Source organism: Brassica oleracea, chromosome C9, assembly GCF_000695525.1.
Source record: "Brassica oleracea var. oleracea cultivar TO1000 chromosome C9, BOL, whole genome shotgun sequence".
Classification (NCBI taxonomy): domain Eukaryota; kingdom Viridiplantae; phylum Streptophyta; class Magnoliopsida; order Brassicales; family Brassicaceae; genus Brassica; species Brassica oleracea.
In genome coordinates this window covers 22,899,593-22,912,791 of record NC_027756.1, presented here as the reverse complement: position 1 = coordinate 22,912,791, position 13,199 = coordinate 22,899,593, and the positions used below count along the sequence as shown (strand labels likewise).

At 37.7% G+C, this 13,199-nt stretch overlaps 3 protein-coding genes across 4 annotated transcripts; 1 reads left to right on the top strand and 2 right to left on the bottom strand.

Annotated features, from left to right (window-relative positions):
* Window positions 1-363: 363 nt before the first annotated feature.
* Window positions 364-2,082, bottom strand: LOC106316080 (vinorine synthase). The gene has a single exon (XM_013753945.1). It carries the CDS (start codon window positions 1,880-1,882, stop codon window positions 503-505), a length of 1,380 nt encoding a protein of 459 aa, XP_013609399.1. The 5' UTR covers window positions 1,883-2,082; the 3' UTR covers window positions 364-502.
* Window positions 2,083-4,426: 2,344 nt separating this feature from the next.
* Window positions 4,427-7,747, top strand: LOC106319008 (F-box protein SKIP14-like). Of its 2 annotated transcripts, XR_001265409.1 has the most exons (3): window positions 4,427-5,770; window positions 5,842-7,516; window positions 7,608-7,747. XR_001265409.1 is itself a non-coding variant. In XM_013757205.1 (2 exons), exons 1-2 carry the CDS (start codon window positions 5,024-5,026, stop codon window positions 6,331-6,333), a joined length of 1,239 nt encoding a protein of 412 aa, XP_013612659.1. In that variant the 5' UTR covers window positions 4,427-5,023; the 3' UTR covers window positions 6,334-7,747. The 2 variants fall into 2 exon arrangements, 1 of the variants encoding a protein (XP_013612659.1); XM_013757205.1 differs by having other exon boundaries at window positions 5,842-7,747.
* A 426-nt stretch (window positions 7,748-8,173) lies between these two features.
* Window positions 8,174-9,574, bottom strand: LOC106316367 (mitotic spindle checkpoint protein MAD2). Its single transcript, XM_013754242.1, has 6 exons — window positions 9,366-9,574; window positions 9,145-9,275; window positions 8,923-9,043; window positions 8,742-8,845; window positions 8,502-8,623; window positions 8,174-8,412 (listed from the first exon to the last, which is right to left on the bottom strand). Exons 1-6 carry the CDS (start codon window positions 9,455-9,457, stop codon window positions 8,353-8,355), a joined length of 630 nt encoding a protein of 209 aa, XP_013609696.1. The 5' UTR covers window positions 9,458-9,574; the 3' UTR covers window positions 8,174-8,352.
* Between the last annotated feature and the right edge of the window lie 3,625 nt (window positions 9,575-13,199).

The window sequence follows — 13,199 nt, the reverse complement described above, 5'->3', positions numbered from 1 at the left end:
TTTAGGGTTTAGGGTTTAGGGTTTAGAGTTTAGGGTTTAGGGTTTATAGTTGAGAAATGAGATTTTGGGGATAAGATTTCAAATTTTGAAAAATAAAAAAATTAAAATTTTCAAAGGATAAACTTAGAAAGGTGCTATTTTGGTCATTTTTGTTTTTGAGTGCTATTTTTGTGATATAAACTTAGAAATGTGTTATTTTGGAGATTTGTCCTAATAATTATTTATATATTTAAATTAAAATAATAATAATTTATACAAACAAATTAATTAATTAAGCATCATGTATCATTATACTTAACAGTTAACACTTAACACCAATTAAAAACAGATTTGATTATTGGGAAGACAGTTTTCACTATATTAGAAAATCAAATATTGTACATGGTTTGACATTTTGTCAAAAAAAAAAAAAACATTATTTTATTTTTATACATCCAAAACCTCAATACATAACCAATTCAACAAAAGAAATCCGGTTTACATCACTTAACCGGATTCATAATCAGAGAACATGGAGAAAAGGCTGGATCACACTAGGGTTCACAGAAGCAAAATCAAGCAACTCTCTATCTTCTTCAAAAAGCTTCATCTCTTGCTCATTCAAATTCACCCACGCTTCAATCCCACCACCTTCTTTCGTGTCAAGAAGCGCCACAATGTTCTCCTGTCTAACCGAAGGAAACGCAAACCAAACCGGTTTACCCCAACCGAAATCAATTTCATACAAACCGAACCGACACGCGCTCGTCAAGATGTAGAAATCAAAACCTCCGCTCGCGATCATATCCCCCGCTTCTTTCTGGTGGTTACAGATGACCTCCGTCGCGTCTCCGTTTCCCACAAGCTTCGGTATGTGGTCATCTCGAAACCTCTGTTTCGCTCTCCGTATCTCCGCAACCAAAGTCTGAAGCTTTCTCTGTTTCTCTCCTTCCTCTGCTTTCGCCGCAAAGTAGCTCACGAGGTTCCCGATCGAGTTCTTGGTGAACGGAGGAGAGACGCGAGAGCGTAAGCTAGCGGAGTTCGCGAGGATCGACGGTTTCGACGTTCTTGAAACCGTTCTTGTTGCTTTCATCGCAAGTTTCCATATAAAAGCTGAAACAGCTTCGACTCTTGTGGGTTGTGACACTTCAAAGCTCGAAGCTTTGGCTTGCAGAGCTTCGATACTCCAAGAATCGAAGACGAATCTCTTCGAAAGAGTCTGGTTCATCTTGATCTCCGGCTCAACGACCGGAGCAGGGGACGTCTCTGAGAAGTTCCCAGGTGGGAAGATCTTGAGAGTGTCGAAAACAGGGGATCCAACGGTTTTGATCGATCCTCGAGACGAGATTGCAGACCAGCTCTTCATGAACAAGCCCACGGAAGTTGCGTCGGCGAGTTTGTGAGAGACGCAGACTCCTATAGCCATGCCTCCGCATTTAAAGAACGTTGCTTGAGCGAGAAGCAGTTTGGTTCTTGCTTCTGTTGAATCAACTGATGTTGGAATCAACTGTTCTAGCACCTCCGAAGAAGGCTCTTGTAGGAGGTTTGAAAGCGGGGAGTTAACTTGTGCTTCGAGGAAGTCGGCGCCCGAGTCGTTGCAGTTGATGCTTATGTTGCCGTTGAGCCGCCCAGCGAGAGGGTAGAAGTGAGTTAAGGTTTCGGATAAGGACTTCTTGAGGTTCTGCAGCTGTTCAGTTTGTTTGATTCTGTTGTTAGCTGAGTAGAAGAACAACATGGGGCCGAAGATCGTTGGACCGAGCTGTTCTAGAAGAGAGAGTTTGAAGTTTTTTAAATGGTTTGGAGTTGGAGATGATGGTTTGATGATGTCTCTGGAGATCACTTCAACTCTTCTTGTAAGACTTTTCTGGTGAAACCTTCTGATGAAAGTCCGAGCAAGAGTCATCGCTGTTTCTTTTGGTTTCTGCTTTAGGTGTTGCTGTTAGATGATGAAGAAGAAGAAACCTTTTGTAACAGACAGTTTTAACAGACGAAAGCCAAAGATTCTTGTAGAAAAATGCCAATAGATCCTCTGTTCACTAGAAAACAAAACTGATTTCCACTGTGAGATCATCATAAATCATATAATACTAGGTTATTTTTCCGTATATAATATTTTAAAAATAAAAACATCATAATAATTTATTAATATTTTAGTTATTCTGTTATTTATATTTTAATTAATATGCATAGTTTATTTAAATAACATTATGTTATTTTAGTTAGACATATAATTTTGAAGATAAAATATTTCGACTTTTTGGTTATTATTTGGATGTATAAAAAAATATTTAATTTTTCGATTCAACTATAATATTTTTGTCATACAGATTTAAATTATGATTATTTTCATTTATTTTCTTTGTAGGAACCGTGAAATCAAACATTGCACAACAGTTTTTTTTTTCTTTTTGAACAACAAACACTTCCATGCAAAGAAGTTTAGAGCAACTCCAATGGTGTTACTCACCATTGGAATCCTTAACAATAGAATAATAGTTTTTTTACTTTTTTGAATAGGTAAGGATCCTAATCAAAATACTAAGTCCAATGGTGTTATCTATTATGAATCCTTAGAAATGAACATGTATCCTTGACATATTTCTCAGTTCACTTAAAAGGAGATCATAATTATAAGGACAATAGCAAAGATCATTATAATAAAAATTACCAGAGTGGTTGTAGGAGTTAATGTTGCAGAGATTGTTGGCCTCCTTGCTGAACTGAACCTTGGTGTTGCCTCTTCCGAACTGTTTGACCAAGAAACAGTCCAGGACAACGAAGGTGAGCCATTAAGCCCTGCTTCATCCACCCTGCACGTTTCTCCCTGTTTTTGGCCAGTGAAATCCAAAAAACGGTTCTTGAGCTCCACAGAAGAACATTCAGTCCATTGGTTTTGTCCTGGAACCTACATTGCAATCAAGTGTTATCATGTTTAAATATCTTTGACACCCCAGCAACAACAACAACAAATAAACGTCATCTTTAACAGAGTAGAAAATAACTAAGTTAATAGACAAACCAAAATTCAACACATCTTTAGTAGAAGAAACCATAACATACAATACACATACCTTGTAAGCACCAGCATAGAATTCATTTCCAAGCATGTCATGTATCATTCCACGGAACCGAACAAGAGTGTTGGGCTGCACCCACTTGATACTTGACGAATCAAGAATTGGAACCTACAGTGAACACACACACAAACAAATTGATTAGTTCAAAAAACTGATAACAGATCCTATAGAGAGTGTCTTTATAATATATAATAAAGCTACAGCATTTAGGTTATAACATTCAAGAGCTTTCGAATGTGTTGTTTCAGGGACGAGGATAGTCTATCTCCACGGTCAGGTTCCAGGTACACAGATAAGTCTGCAAGACGCAACCAAAACGGCGCATGATTAGTTTTAACAAGAGGGTCTTTCTGTGAAAGCAAGTAACTTTTACACAAACTTGATCATAAACCAAGCGATCAAAGCACACAGTGAATCAAACTTAAACGCCATCTATCATGTTGCATTATTATTAACAAACATAAAACACACAAGTTCTTATCTTTAGACTATCAACATGCTTTTCAATCAAATCATATTGAATTCCAGACCCAAATATTTCATAGAACAGACGAAAAAATCTAATAACGAAGAAAAAATGATTCACCATTCTTTGTGTAACGACGGAAGGACTCAAAGGGAGAAAGAGGATCGAGTCTGGAAGAAGCTCTTTTTATGAAGTAATCCAATTACCAAATTTCAAATCGAAATTTCGAAAACTCTGAGAAAACAAAGTTTCGAAATTTCTTTTCTCTCTACAAATCTACGCCACAAAGAAGAAGGAAGAAGCGTAGAGACAGAACCACCAGACGTATTCGTTGCACAAGATGAAATTTGGGGGAAAAACAAAAGTTGCAGAGATGTTCGTTGATGACGACGAAAGGATTGGGAGGCGATGGAAGGAAAGTGGGGGAGAGGAGAAGAGAGGATGCCACGTATTAAGGATTTTTCTGTTTTAATCCTTAACTAAGGATTAATTCTTAAGTTTTTTCATTATTTTAATCAAATTTAATTATAAAGCATTAAAGATTTTTGTCTAAGGATTTGTTAGGATTCCGCGTTGTAGATGGTCTTAGTACAAGGTAGAGAGATTACGCTAGGCGGACTTCTCCAACTTTTTTCTTTCTTCTTTTTTTATAACAGGACTTCTCCAACAAAGAAAAACTATATTAATTACAAAAAGGTGTTTGCGGCCTAACAAATTCGTTACTACTATTAACCAACCATATTTAAAGTTGAGATAATGTTGGTAGTAAATCTAGATATCCAAAATTTGTCGACAAATCAAACAGCGAGTCAGAATTACAGATGACTAAACAACTGACACGTGTCCGTCCATCTCCCTAAAGTCTTTTGACGATTTCACCGTTACCCTAGACTTTTATCTCTTTGCTCCCTCGTAAAATCATCTCCACCCCTGAAGGGAGATTTCTCTCGCACAAATTTTCCCGTCGTTTTCTCTCGGTCGACCAATTTCACCAACCCATTTCTCTCTCTCTAACTCTCTTTCATTCCCTTAACCAAGAAGGAAGAAACTTGCTTCGTCGTTTACATTCCCAATTCGAAAGTTTTGAGATTTCCCCAATCAAGAAGAAGAAGATCTTGTTCATTTTGCGGGCGAGGGTTCGGTTTGGTTCTTCGTGGGCAAGGAAGGGTTTCTCTGATTTACTCAATCGGATCAGAAAGTCTTCGTCTTTATCCCGTCTCAATTTCGGTTTCTCTGAAAACCCTAATTCATCCATTCTTCTGTCAGCAATAGGGGTTTCTTATTACTTTCTAAAATAAAGGAAGCTCTGAAAATTTTCAGTGCCTATTATTTTTTTCTGTTGCCATCTGAAATCAAAGAGTCTCCTTTCTCCATAGATCTATCCTTTTCCTAAAAGAAAAAGAAGATAGCTTTTTGTCCGGATCTGATCTTGGTTTCTACCTTTTTAGGTATTCTCTGTACAAAGTGATTGTAGGTTTCATAAGTGTAGGCATTTATAGGAATGGCGTTGAATTTTTCACATAGACACTTTTCTTCCCATCTATCTGATGAATCAATGAAGATAGCCAATGGGTATCTTGCTGATGGGCTCTCTGAGAGGAACGGTGATGTTTTTAACTATGGGAGGAATGCTGGAGATTCAGCTTCTGTTGACATACTTGATGTTCTGCCTTCTGATCCGTTTGGGATGGATATCAACAATACTTTCACTGCTATCACTGGATGGCTTGAGGATTTGGAGGTTGATTGTAGCCAGTATGGGAGAGATGAGATTTGGGTTGGTGATGGGAGCCACCAGCTCTTTGCTGGGTTGAGTTTCATTTGGAACAATGCAATGCGGTTTCAGGAGTTTCCAGAGAGAAATGTGTACACTAATGGTGCTTTCTTATCCGCTAGTAGTGTGGATGAGGTTGGAGAAAGCAGTGGTCGCTGCACCACCAATGACGCAGTTGAGGATGCACACGTTCATCCAGCGTTTGGTTTTTGTCTTTATCGCTTGGGAGTGAAGGATCTTCTCTCAGCGAGTATGGTTTGCAAGTCTCTGCACACGACTGTCTGTGATGACTCGCTTCTGTGGAAACATATCCACATTTGTCAGCCGTTGAATGAGAAGATCACAGATGAGGCTCTCCTGCAGTTAACCGAGCGGGCTCAGGGCACTATGCAGTGTTTGAGGCTCGTGGATTGCTCGAGAGTTACAGATGATTGTCTTAAGCAGGTCATGGAGCGTAACCCACAAGTAGTTAAGGTGAGTATTAACTAAATCTGTAAGCTTTTTTTGTATATTATTTAAGCCTAATATTATTTTATGATTGGCAGCTTGGCGTGTCTGGATGCACAAGGATCACTATCGATGGCGTTTTGAGCATCTTGAGGGATCTGAAGTCTGCGGGGAAGCCTCAAGTGAAGCAGTTAGAGATCGGTGGCATCTTTGGAGTTACTAAAGATCACTACGATGAATTGTTTGGCTTGTTAGACGTTGACAACAATGTGGAGCAGTCTACACAGAAGCCGCGTTTTTACCATAGAGGAGACTCCTCATGTGTGTCCTGCGATGATGATGACAGGGTGCTGGATATTGAGATGTGCCCAAAATGTCAAAACGCTAGGCTTGTGTATGACTGTCCAGCAGAAGATTGTAAAGGGAAGGAGGAATGTCGTGCTTGTTCTCTTTGCATACAGAGGTGTTTTCAGTGTGGTCGGTGCATCAATGACAGTGAATACGAAGAAACGTTCTGTCTGGAGTTTTTGTGCGCTGATTGTTCGAAGTCGTCCCTTAAGTTACCTCTTGAGGTGGAAAATTCCATCTGAGTGTTTCTTTTCACTCTGGATTGAATGGCTCAGCTCTTCATGAGTGTGGTGTAGTTTGTGGGAATGTGTCTGCCCATGGATGTAGGTGTCTGTACATATATTAATATGTTTATTTTGGATTGTGGAAAGTCAGAATTAAAAGAAAAGAATAGGAATATATGAAAGAAAGAAGCAGAGTAGTTTTGGTGGGTGAAGAGTAGACGAGAAGAGTTTGTCATGGCATAGTTAGAAAGATTAGAAAGACTACGCGAGATGGGTAAGTTAGAAAGAGGTGGTGTAATGTGATGAAGGACAAGGTTGGGACTTAATTGGTTTTGAGAAAGGTCAGGATAAAGAAAAAAAGATTATGTAAAAAGGAAAAGCCAAGAAAGAGTCTCAGAAGTTTTATTTGTCGTCTGCTTTTGTGGGTTGGAGTTAAGAACACGAGATGGGTCTTTCTTACTCTACTATAAGTTAGAAAGAAAGAAGTAAGAGTAGTGTGATGGAGGGCAAGGTCGGCGTATGCTATCTTGATGAGTGGGGCTTAATTGGTTTTGAGAAACTTGAGGGTAAAGAAATAGATTATGTAAAAGGAAAAGGCAAGAAAGAGTCGCAGTAGTGTGATTTGTCATCTGCTTTTGTGGGTTGGAGTTCGGAGTTGGAGACTTAGAGAAGAGTCTTTCCGACATTGCTATAAGTTGGAAAGAAGTATAGTAGTTTGAGGAACAGGTCGGTGTCTGCTATATTGATGATGTAGCTGAGTTAGTTTTTGAGAAAAGTTCAGGATAGAGAAAAAGACTCTGTAAAAGGAAAAGATAAGAAAGAGTCTCAGTAGTGTGGTTCGTCATCAGCGTTTGTGGGTTGCAGTTGGGAGTTGGAGATTTAGAGAATTCGAAAGAGGTAGTTAGTGTGATGAAGAACAAGGCTGGCGTCTGCCATCTTGATGAGTGTGGCTAAATTGGTTTTGAGAAAAGTTCAGGATAAAAGGAAAAGCCAAGAAAGAGTCTCTTTAGTTTGATTTGTCATCTGCTTTAGTGGGTTGGAGTTTGGATTTGGAGAATTGCAGAAGAAGAGTTTGGGATTGTTGAAGCCATAAAAGGGAAACAATGAGTTCTACATGTAGATTAAGAACCCCCTAATATGTTTTGAAGAACATGGTTAGTCTGCATTCTCGACAGAGATCATAAACTCCATTTAAATGAAGGTAATTTTGCATATATCCATAGATATGATCTCTTAGACATGCTTCTCAAACATGATACTGGCTCTAGGACGGGTGTTTTTTTTTATATCAGGTGTGCCACTTTGGTGAAATCTGTGCTCAATGGAGATCGTTTTCAACTATGTAGAAACTATTTTCGTGCAATAAATATGTTCGTTTTCATCTTTGTTGAACAATTGTCGGAAATATTTGTTTTGACTTAAGACATCTAATTATATAAAAAATTAATTTGGCTTAAGACATCTAATTGCTATAAAAAAAAAAATTGTGACTGGATTATTTTCTGTTCATGCAGCCCAATAAACAAGGTAATACTAAGCTATGCCGAGTTGACAACTAGGATTGTTTGTATAATTTGGATCTTCTAATCTTTGTATGAGACTTCTTTCTTTAAGCGAAGATGAGCAAAAAGTAGAAACATGTTTGTTTCAGAAAAGACTCGTTCTGATTGATTTCTACCAACACTCCTCCATCTCCAACATCACGGGAGATAAACAGTATGGTTCGGAACATAGACAATAATGATGATCTTCAACCTGGTGTCTTGTACCAACTACCACTGACGAAAAGCTAGAAGAATCATTCAAAGGATATGTTTTGTTTTTTTGTAAACATAAATGTTTAATGCAAGAATGGACAGAGACAATGAGAAAGCTGATAACTATTGAACAGACATAAACAACAAAGGTTTTATTATTCTCGAAACAATCCGGAAAGAAGAAAAACAGAAAACAACATAGGTGTGAATAAAGGATTCACTTTGACATTCAAGAACATGAGAAAAGGAAAACGCTGGCTGAGCAAGAGACTTGGTGTTACTACTCTTCTTCATCCCATTCGTCGTTCTTGTATGAGACGAGGGTGTCCACTTTGTGAATCTGCAAAGAAGCAGATTAAAAAACCAATGCGGTGGTTAGTAAACATTTCAAAGTGAACGTAGTCAGGTTTCCTACTTCTTGTTCTTTACCTTGGTATCAAAAGCGTGTAGCTTAACCATCTGTGGATTAGCAATCAACTTCGGATCGCTTTCGACCCATGTGAACGGAACAGCCACATCCGTGTCCGTATACGCCAACACATCAAACACGCCTAAACAAAAACAATAATAAGAAGACATACGCATTAAGAACGAGAAAACCAAATAGAGAGAGAGAGAGAGAGAGAGACGCAACCAAATTAGTTTCTATGAGTTTGGTGGTTCACTTACAAGGTTCATCAAGACAAGGCAAGTAAGTAATGCTGGAAGCAACCTGTCTCATGATAGCTTGGATCTCCCTCATGATCTCCTTGTCACTCTTCTCCCTCGACACACTGAAAAGAAATCAAGATTCATATTCAGAAAACAAAATTTGAAAAATAACAGTATCAACATTTCAATAAAAACTGACCCTTTCTCAACAACTTCAGCATCAGTCTCAATACGGAAGTTCCACCTCTCCAAGACTTCACCCGTCGCTTTGCTCATTATCACCAACACTACTCTCTGCAACTTCCCAGCTTCAAGCCACTCTTTATAACACCACAAAACAAAATCAGCCTCTATACTATAAACCAATCTCACTACTCATAGACAATAAAGAAAGAATCTTCTTTTTTTTTTTTCTGTTTACCGGAGATCTGACAAGTGAGGTTTGACAAGAATGATTTGACGGATTCGTCTTGAGTAAGCAACATGGGAAGACCATACTTCTTCACTTTCGCAAAGCTTTCCTCTGGGTATACTGCTCGATTGTACAGTATACTATACACAAAACCGATTCAATTTCATTTTTAACTTCGGAAAAAAAATCCCCAAAATTGAAAATTGAAATCGATTCATATTCTCTCTCACCTGTTGGCAGCGTAACAGAAGAACTCGCTGACGATGGCGGCAGATCCGTGCAGTGTGATGATGTCTTTAGCAGCTGCTGTCTTGGAAGCCATTGAAACGATTCAGAGACGATGAATCCAAAAAAACGATTTGTGATTTGAAAGCAAATTAAATTGGGAAGCGTCGCTTAGGGTTTTTGATTGAAAAGAATATAACTCGAAAACATAAGATATAAAAGGAGCGTAACGGCTAGTCTTATGTGGAAATGCACTTACAACGGCTACTTATTTAATTCTACTACTTAATCATATTCATTGCAGTATAATTGGGAACTAGCACTGATATATTTCTAGTTTATTAACAAACAAAAGATGGGAAAAAATATTTATTAAGTAGCCAACGAAATCAATCTTGATATTTAATCAGATCAACATATACTGTTTTTTTTTGTCAAATCATAGTAGGATTTTGCAGAAATATGTTTTGTTCTGATTAAGTTGAAAACACCATTTTTTACAAATTATTATAACTATGACTTTCAAGTTTACAAAAAATAAAAATTAACGGTAACTCTAACGTTTTGTTGCTTTTTTACTTAATTAATCCTTTGATTGATGTATCTAATGTTGTTAAATGTTTACTAATACAAAGAATTTTCCAAATTAAAACTATATAAGGTGTTGTATGTATAAACATAGAAATTTTTTATAAACAAATTACTTGTTAATATGTTTTTTGTTCTACATGACTGAGGTCTGAGGGAATGAAGTGGGTTGGTTGATTGAAGATCCAGTTCTTGGTTTCAATTTATTGGGCCAAAATTTTGTATGAAAACCCCAGTAAACAATTGTGTCCAACTTTAAACGTCGCCGTTTCATGAGAGTGATCTCTCCGAAAGTAATCTATATTGACCCAGTTGGAAATTTTGTATTCTCAATACCCCACTTCTTTTCTAACTACCCTACCATATTTTCCTTCTCTTTATTACCTTCAGCTATTATATTATTATCTATTTCTTGCTGATCCCACACCTTACTTTCTAATTTTAAAATACTTTCTAATTTTAAAAATAGAAAGCGGACACCTCATCCTCCCACATAAAGTCCATAATTAATGGACACCTAACAAGCGACCCCACACTCCATCTATCTCTCTCCTTCCCACAGGTGTCCATCTGTTCCTTTTTTTCAGATCCTGCTCTCTTTTTTCCAACCACCTGCGAATTCTGCTTCCCCTTCAAGCTCCATTGGCGTTTTTTGGAGGTTATTTTGACGAAAATTGGTACGATTTTTTCATGAAATTTTCATACTAATATACTACTTATGTTCTATGTGTTATGGGTAACGAAAAAAATAAAAACTTAGCTGTAAAAATCGTAAAAGTTTTCAAAGAAAAATGAAAATAAAATTTGAAGAAGGTTCTCTTCTTTTAACACGATTCTTTTAACACGAGTTTGATAGGAAAAAACATAAAAATGGTGTTAGACGATAATGTGGGTTTTGTAACATGTTATTTGTTGATTAAACATACTTAAACCGATGAAAGATTAAAGTTTTAGGTATATTGGTATGAAAATGATGTTTTTTTAGGACTATTTTGTATATTTCTACTTATTTTTCACTGTTTTAAACCAAAATAATACATTACAATATTGGTAGACGATATTGTGGGTTGTATAATACCCCCTGGGTTAGTTAAAAGGGTTAAATCAACAAAAATGAAAATTTATAGAAAATACTGGAATTACTAGTACTACTAAGCTACAATCTGTATTACTTGTATTACTAAATAGAGTATGTACCAAAGATCTTGGACAACTTAGATTCTTTAAACGGTTAACTCATCATAATTTTTGTTTCAGGAAATCTATGGCCTCACCTATTACAATCATATGTTTTGATTACGGAGGAAGTTACATCAAAGATGGGGGTGAGAGAAGATGGATCTCGGGAGAAGATGAAATCCACACTCTAGTGATGAAGACAGCTGTGGAAGAGATTACGTATTCTGAATTGGTTGAAAGTATATGCAGAAAGATTAAGGCAAATGGAGATGGGATGGTGAAGATTAGTTACTTTCCAATGGTATTGTATTCGAACAAGCCATCATATATTTGGTGTGATGAAGACGTTTTGGGTTATCTCATGCAAGTAAATCATGATAAATGTAGAAGTGTTTTACATGTGGAGATCAGCAGCGACATGGATGATACATATGGTGGTATGTCACTTTTAGGAGATGATGATGAGACTGATGATAGCTATGTTGGTCTTTCTGATGAAGATGATGATGAAACTGATGATAGCTATGTTGGTCTTTCTGATGAAGATGATGATGAAACTGATGATAGCTATGTTGGTCTTTCTGATGAAGATGATGATGAAACTGATGATAGCTATGTTGGTCTTTCTGATGAAGATGATGATGAAACTGATGATAGCTATGTTGGTCTTTCTGATGAAGATGATGATGAAACTGATGATAGCTATGTTGGTCTTTCTGATGAAGATGATGATGAAACTGATGATAGCTATGTTGGTCTTTCTGATGAAGATGATGATGAAACTGATGATAGCTATGTTGGTCTTTCTGATGAAGATGATGATGAAACTGATGATAGCTATGTTGGTCTTTCTGATGAAGATGATGATGAAACTGATGATAGCTATGTTGGTCTTTCTGATGAAGATGATGATGAAACTGATGATAGCTATGTTGGTCTTTCTGATGGGACCGAGGAAGATGACACTGAGCAAGATGGAACTGATCAGGATCATGAGATGGATGGTGTGGTCGCGCTTTACACACCCGAACAACATGAAGACATTGAGATGCATGAGAATTTAGAGCATGGGTATGAAGGAACAGAAGTAAGAGTAGAAGAAGAAGCTGGAGGAGCAGAAGTTGAAGCTGCAAGAGCCGGAGTTGCAGCTGCAAGAGGAGGAGTTGAAGCCACGGCTGCAGTAGAAGAAGAATGGGATGATGGTCTCGATTTGGTTAAGGGTCAAGAATTCAGAACTAAGGTAGCCATGCAAGTTCTAGTTCAGAGGGGTGCACATAAGAATGGTTTTGAGTATGAAACATTGAAGTCCGATACTGTGAGATTTGTGGCAAAATGTCGAGGAGCCAAAGAAGGTTGCAGGTGGTATTTGCGTGTAGTAAAGCTTAAGAATTCAGATCTTTGGACGGTTAGAACTTACAACAAGTCTCATACATGCTCAGTAGTAACTACAAGTACCCTTAGAAATAGAAGGAGAGGCACACCACATGTTGTCGCATTTGTTTTGAGTGAAGAATATCCCAGTAGATATGACACACCAACACCAGCTGATCTGATCAGTATGGTTACCCACAAGGTTGGTGTTTCTGTGTCGTATGCCATAGCATGGAGAGGAAAAAGGATGGCTGCTAATGAAGTCTGAGGTACTCCGAAAGAGAGTTTTTCTATGATACACTCCTACATGTACATGCTTAAGTTGAAGAATCCTGACTCAGTAAGTTAGTTGAAGTGGATGCGGCAAAAAGATTTAAGTATCTATTTTTTGCATTTGGAGCTTCCATAGAAGGATTCGCAGCGATGAGGAAAGTTATCATTGTGGATGGAACACATCTTAAGCATGTTTATGGTGGAGTTCTGCTTGTTGCGACGGCTCAAGATCCGGATCGTCACCACTACCCTATCGCATTTGGTGTAGTTGATGGTGAGAAAGACGAAAGCTGGATGTGGTTTATGAATAAGTTGAGGTCAGTGATAGCAGATGAAGGCGAATTGGTGTTTCTTTCGGATAGAAATGCGAGCTTGATCAAGTCAATACGTGAGGTGTTCCCAATGGCTGCACATGGGTATTGTATCTG

Coding starts and splice junctions, on each gene's coding strand:
- LOC106319008 (XM_013757205.1), top strand. CDS start 5,024: ATGGCGTTGAATTTTTCACATAGACACTTTTCTTCCCATCTATCTGAT. Junction 5,771..5,841: donor GTAACCCACAAGTAGTTAAG/GTGAGTATTAAC, acceptor TATGATTGGCAG/CTTGGCGTGTCTGGATGCAC.
- LOC106316367 (XM_013754242.1), bottom strand. CDS start 9,457: ATGGCTTCCAAGACAGCAGCTGCTAAAGACATCATCACACTGCACGGA. Junction 8,846..8,922: donor GCTGAAGTTGTTGAGAAAGG/GTCAGTTTTTAT, acceptor ATTTCTTTTCAG/TGTGTCGAGGGAGAAGAGTG. Junction 8,624..8,741: donor GCCTTGTCTTGATGAACCTT/GTAAGTGAACCA, acceptor GTTTTTGTTTAG/GCGTGTTTGATGTGTTGGCG.
- LOC106316080 (XM_013753945.1), bottom strand. CDS start 1,882: ATGACTCTTGCTCGGACTTTCATCAGAAGGTTTCACCAGAAAAGTCTT.